The sequence below is a fragment of the Pistacia vera genome, unplaced genomic scaffold, assembly GCF_008641045.1.
Source record: "Pistacia vera cultivar Batoury unplaced genomic scaffold, PisVer_v2 Contig737, whole genome shotgun sequence".
NCBI lineage: Eukaryota > Viridiplantae > Streptophyta > Magnoliopsida > Sapindales > Anacardiaceae > Pistacia > Pistacia vera.
Window position 1 is genome coordinate 479381 of NW_022196598.1, and position 12988 is coordinate 492368.

Consider the following 12988-nt stretch of genomic DNA (forward strand, 5'->3'; position numbering starts at 1 on the left):
CGTACATAATCACTTTCATTTAAATTTTCTCACTAACCAAACGCTGCCTGTCTCCTCCATTACAGTATTACACCACCACAACCGCTACCCCGCCAGAGACGGCGTAACCGAACTAGTTATGGAGCCACCGAACCCATCTCTGGACGAATTCTCTCAATTTCCTCCTCTCCACCTCCAATTCTTCGAACCCCCACCTAACCCTAGCCCGACCCCAGCCCCGGCACCAGCCCCAGAGCCACTGGGTCCACCTCCACCCGCTTACCCCGACCAACTTCTTTCCTTCCCGGTCCCCAGAAAACGACGCCGTGGCAGATCCCAACCCAACCGCAGTGCTTTCTCGGTGTCGTTTCATTTGCCCAATGTCCCAACCACTAACTTACCTCCAAACAAATTACAAGTTCCTGACTCCAACTCTAACACAAACGCCAACTCTTTACCTAAAAGGACGCCGGATATCGGCGAGGAAATTATAGTAATCAACAAAGAGTCAACATCCGAGGCATTAACGGCGTTAACATCTGGATTTCCGGCCGATTCGCTAACCGAGGAGGAGATTGATTTCGGAGTCTGCCGCGTGGTCGGTGGGATTGAGCAGGTGAATTACATTCTCGTTCGTAATCACATACTATCGAAATGGCGCGAAAATGTGTCTCGTTGGGTGAGTAAGGAAATGTTTGTTGATTCTGTGCCTAAACATTGTCATTCTCTGTTAGATTCAGCGTATAATTATTTGGTTTCCTACGGGTATATAAACTTTGGAGTTGCGCCGGAGATTAAGGAAAAGATTCCGGCTGAGCCCAGTAGTAGTAAATTGAGAGTTATTATTGTTGGTGCTGGGCTGGCGGGCCTGGCTGCGGCTCGACAGTTGTTGAGGTTAGGGTTTAGGGTCACGGTTTTAGAGGGGAGGAAGCGGGCAGGTGGGCGAGTTTATACGAAGAAAATGGAGGGAGGGGGAGGGAATAAAGTGAATGCATCGGCTGATTTAGGAGGGAGTGTGTTGACTGGGACGTTGGGGAATCCTTTAGGGATTTTGGCTAAGCAGTTAGGTTGCTGGCTTCACAAGGTTAGAGATAAGTGTCCGCTTTACAGGTTGGATGGGAAGCCAGTGGATCAGGAGATAGATATGAAGGTGGAAGCTGATTTTAATCGGCTGTTGGATAAAGCAAGTAGGTTGAGGCAGTTGATGGGGGACGTTTCGATGGATGTATCACTTGGGGCTGCTTTAGAGACCTTTTGGAAGGTTAGTGAGGATAATGTGAATTCGGAGGCAATGAGTTTGTTTAATTGGCATTTGGCAAATTTGGAATATGCTAATGCAAGCTTGTTGTCTAAGCTTTCTTTAGCATTTTGGGACCAGGATGATCCATATGATATGGGAGGTGATCATTGTTTTTTGCCAGGAGGGAATGGGAGGTTGGTTCAGGCATTGGTTGAGAATGTGCCAATTTTGTATGAGAGAACTGTAAATACTATTAGATATGGTAGTGATGGGGTTCAGGTGATTGCTGGGAGTCAGGTATTTGAGGGTGATATGGTGTTGTGTACAGTTCCCCTTGGGGTTTTGAAAAGTGGTTCAATTAAATTTATTCCAGAGTTGCCTCAGAGAAAGCTGGATGCAATTAAGAGGTTGGGATATGGGTTGTTAAATAAGGTTGCAATGCTCTTCCCATATGTGTTTTGGGGAACCGATCTTGATACATTTGGACATCTGACTGATGATTCGAGTAGTCGAGGGGAGTTCTTTCTGTTTTACAGCTATGCAACAGTTGCTGGTGGTCCTCTCTTGCTTGCTTTAGTTGCAGGAGAGGCTGCACATAATTTTGAGAGCATGCCACCTACTGATGCAGTGACCAACGTTCTTCAAATTCTCAAAGGTAATTTGCCCATCTCAAACTGTGTTTTGCCTCCTGCATGTTAGTTTTTGTGTTGTCTTGCATGGGTTTTGTGCATATGTGTGTGTACATGTGTGTGCACATGCATGCAAGAAATGAAACATATGTAACTTGGGCATTTACTCTCTATTAGCAAGTAATACGTGTCATTCACTCATATGGCTCATGTCAAGAACTAAACTACTCATGTCAAGAACTAAACTATGTGATTGTGAATTTCCTTACTAGTCAGATGATTTTAGCATGTGCTCAATGATTATGCAGGTATATATGAACCACAAGGAATCAATGTCCCAGAGCCTATCCAAACTGTCTGTACAAGATGGGGTAGTGATCCTTTTAGCTTAGGTTCTTATTCTAACGTTGCAGTAGGGGCATCTGGAGATGATTATGATATAATGGCAGAAAGTGTGGGGGATGGACGACTCTTCTTTGCCGGGGAGGCCACCACTAGGCGATACCCTGCAACTATGCATGGAGCTTTTCTTACTGGGCTTAGGGAAGCTGCAAACATGTCTCACTGTGCCAAAGCTCGAGCCTTGAGGATGAGAGTAGGCAGAAACCCATCAAAGAATTCTCATACATGTGCTTCTTTACTGGCAGATTTGTTCAGGGAACCTGATTTAGAATTTGGGAGTTTTTCTGTTATTTTCAGTCAAAAGACTGCTGATTCAAAGTCAGCGGCTATTTTAAGGGTGACATTTAATGAGCCTCGAAAGAAAAATCATGAAGGATCAAGACCAGATCAACAGCATTCAAATAAAGTGCTTTTTGAGCAGCTTCAATCACACTTCAATCAGCAACAACAGCTTCATGTTTACACTTTATTAACAAGGCAGCAGGTGCTTGATCTGAGAGAGGTCAGAGGAGGTGATGACATGAGGTTGAACTACCTCTGTGAAAAGTTGGGAGTGAAGCTGGTGGGGAGAAAAGGTCTGGGATCTACTGCTGACTCAGTCATTGCTTCCATAAAAGCTGAGAGGGTCATTCGCAAAACTTCTTCAACTTCGGCTTCAAAATCTGGTGAGAAACCTTAAATCTTTTCTTTTTCTCCTTTCCCTCTATTGGTGACATGCTGCTCATTGAACTTTTAATGACATTTTATGGTTTTTGAGTAGGTACTTTGAAGCTGAAAACTGGCACTTTGAAGCAAAAAGTGGTCAAGTATGAGCTGAAGTCTTGGTATCGTTGTCTCTGTATCATCTGATCTTGAATAACTGTCTTACTAATTATAATATTTCTCTTTTAATAAAATTTTCAGAAAGGCCAAAACAATAAGCAATGGCAAGAAATCAGTACCATCTCCTAACAAGCCAATAACTCTTCTTAATTCGAAGATGGTGAATGCAAATGTTTCAGAGGAACATAAGATTACAAATCAAGTGCCTACCAACGCTTCTGGTTCAGGTATGCGAGAATTTTTTTTTTAATTTGCTCTTACGTATCTTCTTTTTTTGTATGTTTAGATATTTTGTTGAAAAGAATGCTAATATCTTCTCCTAAAGCATTAAATGATTGAAAAGTTTGCTTTACTTATACTTGCAAAACTGTGAAAGTGAAATAAATAATATTTTCAAATGGTCAAGTTTACCCATATGTTCGTATCAAATTGAAACTTTATGTCAAAATTTTACAATAGAATATTGAATCAGTACTTCTGTTTTGTTAGGGCAAGGTGTGACATATTAAATCAATGATCAGATAGTCTTCTGTCAAGAGGTGAGAGAACTACTGGGACCCAGTTGAAAGTGGTTTCAAAATTTTTTGTAGAAGTGGCGAGATGTCATAAGCTGAGGCTCTTCTGTTAATCACCCTGTGGAAATTTTAGAGATCTCTATTGTTAACCATGTAAAGACTAAAGAGGTTCCTCCCAGTTGCAGAAGCACAAAACAGCTGATGTGGGCTTCTACGTTGATAAGCTAAAAATCAAATATCTACCTGAAGAAGTCCTCTTGGACCAAGAAATGAACATCGCTCAGGGTGTTCACCATTGCCTCTCCACAGTGCATGAATTACCAAGGATGGTGATCTCAGCCACCTGATTTGACTGTATGGACGCCTACAAATCATGAAGCTGGTTGCTAAGTTGACGGGAGTTGGGCCTTGATCCTTTTCAAATTCATTGTATTCCCGTTTGTTTTAACTGGTGCCCTGTTTGGATCTGAGCCTCTGGCAAAGTGGAAAAGAATTCGAGCATGGCTTCAAGTTTCTGATTACTGTTATCAATTACACCTTTTATGAGGATGCAGCATTATCATCCGGAAGGCTGCTGCCTAATGATCTACATGCTGCGGTGCAGTGACTTCTGCTTCACTTCGGACCTTATTGAGGCTCTAGTGTTGAAATCTTGTACTTGGCACTCTGTGATTTAAGTTCCTAATTGGCACATGTTAAAGTTCGCCGAAAACTCTCAAGTCCAAAACCGGCACTGGGTGACTTGAGCCCGGAAAAAGCTAGTCTCTGGCAGCTTTTGAATTTCATTTTCAGCGGTCAACAAAAGAATTATTTCAGCTGCTGCACTTTATCTTTTATTATTAATGATAAGAAGTCTGTGTAAATGAATTTCAATTGTTAAATTAAACAAGTTAATGGCATGATTGAGCTGCCCATCCTTTGAAATAATCTCACCCTATTTTGATACCATTTTTCTTTTGTAAGATACCACTTTACATCTGATACCAAACAATTGCTCTGGAATTTCTTCAGAAGTAACTCATTTTTGGAATATCATCTGTACAATTTATGCACTTCTTTTGGGATATGAGTATGACATCTACAACAACTAACAAATGCCTTGGCATTTCGTTGAAAAGGCAGCTGTAATGACATTTCATAGAAGGATTTGCTTCAGAATTTATACTTGATACTCTTCTCCTGTAAATGACGAACAGTATATGCATGGTACTGAAGTAAGAATTTCTTTGAAACACCATTACTGAAGTATCTTGGGACATTTGAGAAGTTCAAAGAAAATCAGTGGAGATTTTTATGTTTACAGCTAACAGCCTAACATAACTCATTGATGAATAACCAGTGGCACAACAAATCAGCGGTATATAATCATTATACAGGGGTAATTTTATAACAAACAGTATTTACAAGCTAAAGCTTTGATAAACATCCTTTTCTGCCTTACGCATCAGTTGCTTTCTTAAAGTTATCCAAGTCACATTCAGCCCCTCCCAACCATTCTTCAAGTTTGGCTTCTTTATCTGCTTTAAAATCATCGTAAATTTCTGACAATGACGATATATTTTGGGGTGAAATGCTGACATCATCAACTTTTACCTCCTCCTTTCCTTCTTCTACTTCTTTTTCAAGGAGGTCATCTGCAACCTCACTTGACAGAGGCAGTTCATCAGATTCCATATCTGCCCGAGAAGAACTTGTACTAACAGATGCGACTGATAGTGGTGGAGTAGGACAAGACAATAGCTTCTCACCCTGTGCTAAGCTGGTATCTTTTGGATCAACTTGTGGCCACTTGAAATTACTGGCCTTTTGTTTTGCTGACTTGAATACATTAGTAAAATAACTACTATTCTGTTCATCATCCGGATGGGTAGGAGCTGAACCACGACCCCAAGTGACTGGGCCCCAGGAGCTAGTTCTCCCCATCTGAAAACTGAAAGTTCGTTTATGGATTAAACCTTTCTTTGGTTGTCTCATTGACATAACTGCAAGAGATTTCCTGATGTCTTTTATCATATCATCAGCTATAGAGAAACCACATTCTTTCATTGAACTTGCCATGCTGACGGAATCCTCCAAATCTTCAGTGTGCAAACTAGTTTCACGAGACTTCTCCACAACATTGTTCTTGATATTAACAAGGTTGGGAACCGCATTTTGAGCGTGCTGCTGTATATAGAAAAGCCCTACTGAGGGCTCATTCGCCATGTATTTAATCATCTCTGCCAAGTTTTCAGTTATCTCCACAAAGCCATCAACAGTGGAGAATCCATGCATCTTCCTGAAGGTGAATGGCAGTTCATCACTGATTTGTCCAAAATAACAAAGAAAGATGCATATCAGAGAAGAAGAAAGAGATTGTTAAATGGAAAATAAAGAGGTATACTCTTCAATGTAGATATTAGTTAAGTAGTTTTCTAATTCATCACCACAACAAACTTGTCACAAACATAATAAACATACAATCTTGTCCACACACAAAAAGTGGAAAACCGCACCCTAAATCGTTCTATTTTAGAAAATGGGTTTCCTGCACATGACAACAGTTAGGAAGTCTATTAATCAGAAATAATTGAACCTCGTAGTTTAAAATGATTGTGCATACAAAATCAGTTGGTACCACACTACGTTTCAACCACTAATCTGGAAAACTGGAGAGAAAATGAACAACATGCTTGGCTCCCATGCAGAAATGGACTTATCACACACCTCATATCTATTTTTGCAGTTAGATTAATGCAATACAGAATATGCACCTTCCAACACTATCATGAGCAAAGAAAGTATCTTCTGATAAAAACTTTCTCTTATCACCTTAAATGTTATATACTAGGTGCAGAAGAAGAAGAAGTCATAAGAAACTTAAAACAACAGTTGGTTGACTGATATTAGCTCTACAAATTTCTCCAGGCTCAGAAATTAATGATGTCATAGCTCATGGGGTATTAACTCAGCCAACAATAACTATAACAGATTTAGCATCATTAGCTTCAGGAATCACTTTGGGTATTTCTTTTATTTGAGTGTGAGAATTAAAGAGGTCTAATTGAACTTAACATTTAACAAAACTATAGTTTCATCTATTTTTACTATGGCTAGGAGCAACTGATAGACAGGATATCAACCACAGACCTATCTATGCACACTAGTTAATGAGCAACTAGTTTCAACCTAAATGGCAAACAAAGAGTCAGATTTATAATACTTGACACAAGTTAACAAAGCTTCATCCCGATTACCAACCGCTTGGGGAAGAGATTCCGGGATTCCACACTCTTTTTTTTGTAATAAGAAACTCAAGAAAACTTATAAACATGTGGAAAAAATTACAAAGAGGTGAAAAAAGCTGTCGGCAGTGTATGTGTATGTAGTATGAGTAAAGACAGCGCCCCAAAATAAAAGATACAGGACATAAAATTAAAAATAAAAACAAAAAAAGGTCCTCAAATCTACAAAAACCCTAAAACTTAATTCCTTTAATCACATCCCGGCGGCCTTGCAATAGTTCAGAATAAAGAAAAAAGGCACATCTTGTGATTTCTTACTTACATAAACATTAGAGAAAATCTAGACAAAACAAAAAACGATGGTGATAGGAAAATGCCAATAGGATCGTCAATATCCTCCTAGCTTATACATCAAGCATCTTAATTTGATTTCATAAATTGACACACAGTTCTTCAATCCCTATCAAAATCTGGAAATATCTTATTTGAACATAAACTATTATTGAACCAACAAACACCATAAATCGCTATGACCTTAGCTAATTCAAGAGAACTCAACACAGCCCTCTTCACAACAAACATTATTTCGAATAAGTATTCTCCAACAGAACCCATCAAACCCAAGACAAAAAACAGGCATAATCCAATACCGCAAAAGACCAGGTAAAAACCAAAACCCATCTCTCAAAATCATCAATTTACTCAAATTGTAAACACATGAATCGCGTCTAACTAATACAGTAAAAAAGAAGGTAGAAATCAAAATCACTTACAGAAAAATCCCTAGAAGAAAGAAAATAATTTGTGGCTGCCTTTTCTCTTTACTTTAGCTGTATTTTTCTTCGTTACTGGGTTGTGTCCGGTTGCTCCAAATCCATGTCCAGAAGCATATCTATCGTCTTTTGTCTCTCTTGTTTTAAACCTTAGAAGTCAATAACTCACCGTCCTCAACCACAACCAATGCCAAATAGAGACAAAAGCAGAAAAGTATATTTGGAGCTCTCTTTATTATGTATAACAGACAATTTTTTTAAATAATAATAAAACATATTTTTTACTAAATAAAATCCTATTCTATTGCCTTGAAGGCATATTTTAAATAAATTGTTATTATTATTATTAAAAAAAAAAATCTTTGGTGTAATAGAAATATTCAGGGTAGAATTGTAAAATCTTATTTAATTAAATATTGGATGTTAATGAAAAATACTTGTTCCATTTATTAAAAAGTAAATAAGTTAATCATTAAATATAATATCCAAATATTAAAATTTGTTGTTATTTTTGAAATTATCTTGTAAATCAACAATGTTTTTGATGTTGTATTTCTTTTCTTTTTTGGTGATGGGGGTATTCGGACCAATTTGTGCATTCCTCAATTAATCTCTAGGGCCTTAAAGTTAATGATCGGGCAAATCTTCGATGGTCATCTTTATTAACAACCGAGGTGAATCGAATTCAGGACCTCTTAGGGTCCCTATTCAACCACTCAACCATCCAAAGGTGGTTTTGATGTTGGAGTAATATTACGCTGACACTTTTCATTAATTTTCTCTCACAAACGCGATGTGTTAGTTTGCAATTTGTTAGCTTATAATAAGTCATGTGCCCAACAATGAGTCCTACTTGACAAAATATGAGAGCTAAGCAATTATAAACTATCACGTCGCATTTGTGGGAGAAAGTATTCGTTTGTTACCTATCTTTGTTCTCTGACGTTGTATTTCATGTTCTTATATTAGGGCATGTAGTTTTATGATGTGTTTTTTAAGTGTTTTTGTATTAATTATTTATAAACTTTTATCCAAGTAAATAAATATTTTTTTAAATTTATGTATTTGTACTAGAGTTTTCCTTCACTTCACACCCCAGGAAAATGGTGATAAAGAAGAAAAATAGCAACACCAATAGTGACGAAGACGATGAAATCTTCTACTACCGCTACGCCTCCACGGCCGCCCCCAACGTCGCTTCGTCATCATCTTCAGAACCCACATCCAATGGACCCCACAAGAAATCCAAGGGCTCAAAAAGCTTAGCCCCTTCTAAATCAACGATCTACATTTCGAACCTCGACTACTCCCTCACAAACTCCGACCTCCATATGCTCTTCTCCACCTTCGGAAAGATCGCTCGTGTCACCGTCCTCAAAGACCCTGCCACGCGCAAGTCACGTGGCGTTGCCTTCATTCAGTTCGTCAACATTCCCGACGCGCAGACCGCAGCGCGTGCGATGCACGGGAAGATCCTCAACGGCCGCACGGTCACGGCGAGCATCGCAACGGACAACGGGCGCGCGGCATCGTTCATAAAGAAGAGGGTTTATAAAGACAAGTCAAGGTGCTATGAGTGTGGGGTGGAAGGGCATTTGAGTTACGAGTGCCCGAAGAATTAGTTGGGGCCCAGAGAGCAGCCGGAGCCGAAGAAAGTGCGGCAGAAATTCGACGTCGAGGATGAGAACGAGAACGAGAATGCAATAGGTTTTGATGATGGGAATTGGGCTTCGGTTGTGGATGATGGAGCTCAAGAAAGGTTGATTATGGGAGAGGAAGAGACTGAAGAAAAGAAGAAAAATGTAAAGAGAGTGAGTTATTTTAGTGATGAGAGTGGTGAAGATGATTGATTTGAGGTAAGTTGTATTTTTTTTTTTTTTTTCAATAGTAATTTTTTTTTATAATTAATTTGCTTTAATAATGAAAAATAGAAGTATGGAGACTTTTGAGTTGTTTAGCCAAATGGGTTAATGTATTGGAAGATGTTTATGGTCTTTGTAGCTGAATCTGAAAAAAGTGGGAAATATTTTTGCTTTTTTGAACAGTTTTTATGAGGAATCTGAAGAAGAAAATAATTGAATTGAGTTTTGATTTGCTTAGAGGAGATGTAGTTTATTGGTAGATTAGATGTTTCTTACTACTTTGTATAATTTGCATGATTATTCAAATTGCTTCTTCAACACATTGATGCTACGTTTGACTTGATTGAAATTAGAGGGTTATGGTATTTTTGGAACCCTTTTATCTCCACCTTATTACTGTAAATTTATGCCTTAGATGAAAGTCATGAAACTCCTTGTAATTAGCAATCCCCTGTATTATGCTTCACGAATTGCTGAGCAAGCCTTCTGTTGATGCGTGATTTTGACATCAACTAAACGCACGTGTGAGATGTTGAGCTGGCCCAGAAAACACACGTGAATGATAGGTAGATGTTATGCCTGGAAAAGTAGGGCTGATGCAAGAGCCCTGTCAGCTCGAATGGTTAAACCTCGGGAAGGTCACGCTGACATACAGGCGCAGCCATGTCGTGTGGTGACATGAGCAGCGCACTCCTGTCAGTGAAGTGGGCGCACGCCAGACTGAAGAAAGGCTGGAGGATGTCCATGTATCTAAATCTCTGCACACGTCGCATAAAACCCTTAAAGTAGGTAGGCAACAGGACATAAGGAAGGATCTACACGGTATCCGTCCCCCTTTCGACGGATTCAGTAATGATTACACCAATGTATCCCACTATAAATAGAGAGCTTTTCTCTCGTTTGTGAGATTCGCTCATTCTACTCTTTATTAGCTCAATTTGCTCTGTAATAACTATCTCTCTCTCTCTCATTTGTATTCTCCTGTAAAGTCAGCTCGTTAGCCCCGACCTGATCCCCCAAAATATAAATTCATCAGTGGATGTAGGATTCGCTTTTAAGCATCCGAACCACTTTAAGCATTGTCTTGCCACCGTTTACATTTTCTATCTATCATTCACGTGTGTTTTCTGGGCCAGCTCAGCATCTCACACGTGCGTTTAGTTGGTATCACGCATCAACAGTTTAGACGCATCAACAGTTTGGCGCTAGAAGGAGGGCTTCACTTAGTATTCGTCCTTCATCAAGAGAATCTCTAACTTATTGGTCCTACAACAGCAAATGGTCTGCCGACTTGAACTTGAGTGAACCAATCAGAGGGTTGAGGAGATCCCCCAAGCAAGGACACCCCTCTTGAGGTACCTCCAGTTCCGTTAAATGTCACAGGGGATATTCCTTCAAGTTCATAACTTGACCCCGCCATCAAAAGCTATCTGGAGAGGTTCGACAATACCCTCCAGACGGTCAACCGAAGGTTGGACCGTTTGGATCAGGGCATGCCACCCGAATCAGCTAGGGCGGTGCAACCGCAAAAAACGCCTGCAAGTCGCGCGAAAGCGCAACAAAGGGCGATAGCCCGTGCCGCGAGCACTGCAGCGCATAAAAGAAAGGGTAAGCAAATGGCGAAAAACGGGCCTAAAGGCTCTAAAGGGCCGGCGAACACCGACCACGTCCTGAATAGAATACCAGTGGCGTTAAGACTCGGCAAAAGGTCACAGCCCGAGCCATCTCATGCCACGTCGCATACACACCCCCATAAAGTGCTGGGCTGGGCAATTCCTATCACTTCCAGAAAAACGATCATGATCGTCATCGTGCGGGAGGTTCCCACACTTTGCAGGGCGGTTCGTACCACCACAAAGGTTGTGAAAATTTCTCGCACCATCCATCGTCATCACACGACTCTAGCCAGCGTGTGTCGAGAGCGGCCGGAACTGTCGGCCGAGGCGAAGAGGAATCCGACCTCTAGACTTTCCTCAATAACAATCACGAGGGTCGAACTCGCATGGGCGAAAGCAATCCCCAAATGGCTCCACTGCCTCATATTGAGGAGCTACAGTGAGCTTTAGATCAGCTAAAAGCTCAACAAAACAAGCAAAGGCAGGTCGCAGCAGCGTCTCCCTTTTCTCCGATAGTATTAGCTGCCTCTATCCCATCAAGATTTAGAATGCCCGATATGCATGCGTTTGATGGAAATTCTGATCCATAGGATCACTTATATGAATTCAACGACCTGATGGAGCTTCACCAGGTTTCAGATCTAGCAAAGTGTCGTTGTTTGGCAGTAACTCTAACCTCTCATGCCAAACGATGGTTCAGGTCGCTCCTAGCGGGATCGATCAACTCATGGCCTCAGATGAGCGCGACGTTTCTGGGGCACTTCTAAGCGAACTAAAAATTCTCAATGCCTTTAAGCTACCTCAGCAATATAAGGCAAGAGAGGGATGAATCCCTCCAGTCTTACATCGATTGATTCTATAGAGAACTTAATAAGGTAGCTCACACTCCCAAAGAGTCTGTTCGGACTCTCATTATAGCGGGAGTTTGCCCACAAACCTACCTGTGGAAAAAGTTACAAGCTGAGGATGATGTTTCCCTCACTCGCTTTTATAACCTTGTAGAGAAATACCTCTGTATTGAAAATTTCGTGGCGGCACTCCACCGCCGTGACCCCGACGCTTCAGGTAGTGCGCCTGGTCGGAGGGAAAGTAGGGGAGCTGATCGAAAATGGGTTACTAACGATCAACGAAAAGGAAAGAAACCGCGCTATGAGCCCAAAAAGTCTTATGCCCCAGTTTTTCGTCACGATCGCGACAGAAATCAGTATACACCTTTGAATGCGTCTGTATCGACCATTCTTGATCAGTTGGAAGAAGCCAGCCTGCTCGGAGAGCTTGAGCCCATGAAAAATTCCCCATTAGCCATAAATAATAAAAAATATTGTCGCTTTCATCGGGATAATGGGCATCACACCGATGAGTGCCGAGCTCTCAAACAGGCAATTGAAGACCTCATCAAGCAGAGGCATTTCAAGGAATATATTGACAACTATACTCCCGCACAAGAGAAAAATCAAGGGGAACCAGGAAAGAAGCGTCATGACCGCAAAGGTACATGCAGCGTCAATTTGATCTTCAGGGGGCCGCACCTCGCGGGGAACTCGCGATGTGCCCAGGAGAGATATGCTCGCACAACCCATCACGACCTTATCAGTGTGATGAGCACGATGCAATGACCACAAATGGTTCGCATGGAGGAGGAAATAACCTTCTCCGAGAAGGGTGCAGCTTAATTGCATCATCCCCACGATGACGCTCTTATAATCACGCCCCTCATAGGGCGCCATAACATCCACAGAATGTTGGTAGATAACGAAAGTGCTGTGAACATCTTATTCCAGACAGCTTTCGAAAGAATGAACTTAGACGAGGCCGACCTGAAGCCCGCCTCGATCCCCTTATATGGTTTTACGGGGGACCACCTGATCCCCAAAGGAACGATCTTATTTCTAGTCACGCGGGTGACTTTGATGAAGTGACCAAGGT

General features: G+C 41.0%; 3 protein-coding genes across 4 annotated transcripts; 2 read left to right on the forward strand and 1 right to left on the reverse strand.

Annotated features, from left to right (window-relative positions):
• The first annotated feature begins 53 nt into the window (after positions 1 to 53).
• LOC116115322 (protein FLOWERING LOCUS D) lies at positions 54 to 4511 on the forward strand. The gene is made up of 5 exons (XM_031401481.1): positions 54 to 1874; positions 2157 to 2915; positions 3011 to 3056; positions 3154 to 3299; positions 3562 to 4511. Exons 1-5 carry the CDS (start codon positions 119 to 121, stop codon positions 3579 to 3581), a joined length of 2727 nt encoding a protein of 908 aa, XP_031257341.1. The 5' UTR covers positions 54 to 118; the 3' UTR covers positions 3582 to 4511.
• Positions 4512 to 4800: 289 nt separating this feature from the next.
• LOC116115369 lies at positions 4801 to 7788 on the reverse strand. Of its 2 annotated transcripts, none has more exons than XM_031401530.1 (2): positions 7585 to 7788; positions 4801 to 5865 (listed from the first exon to the last, which is right to left on the reverse strand). In XM_031401530.1, the coding sequence occupies exon 2, from the start codon at positions 5859 to 5861 to the stop codon at positions 5025 to 5027; it is 837 nt and encodes a 278-aa protein (XP_031257390.1). In that variant the 5' UTR covers positions 5862 to 5865; positions 7585 to 7788; the 3' UTR covers positions 4801 to 5024. The 2 variants fall into 2 exon arrangements, with proteins under 2 accessions (XP_031257390.1, XP_031257389.1); XM_031401529.1 differs by having other exon boundaries at positions 4802 to 5889.
• An 899-nt stretch (positions 7789 to 8687) lies between these two features.
• Positions 8688 to 9434, forward strand: LOC116115307 (U11/U12 small nuclear ribonucleoprotein 31 kDa protein-like). The gene is given in 1 exon segment (XM_031401461.1): positions 8688 to 9434. A coding segment is annotated over 1 exon segment (747 nt).
• Positions 9435 to 12988: the final 3554 nt, after the last annotated feature.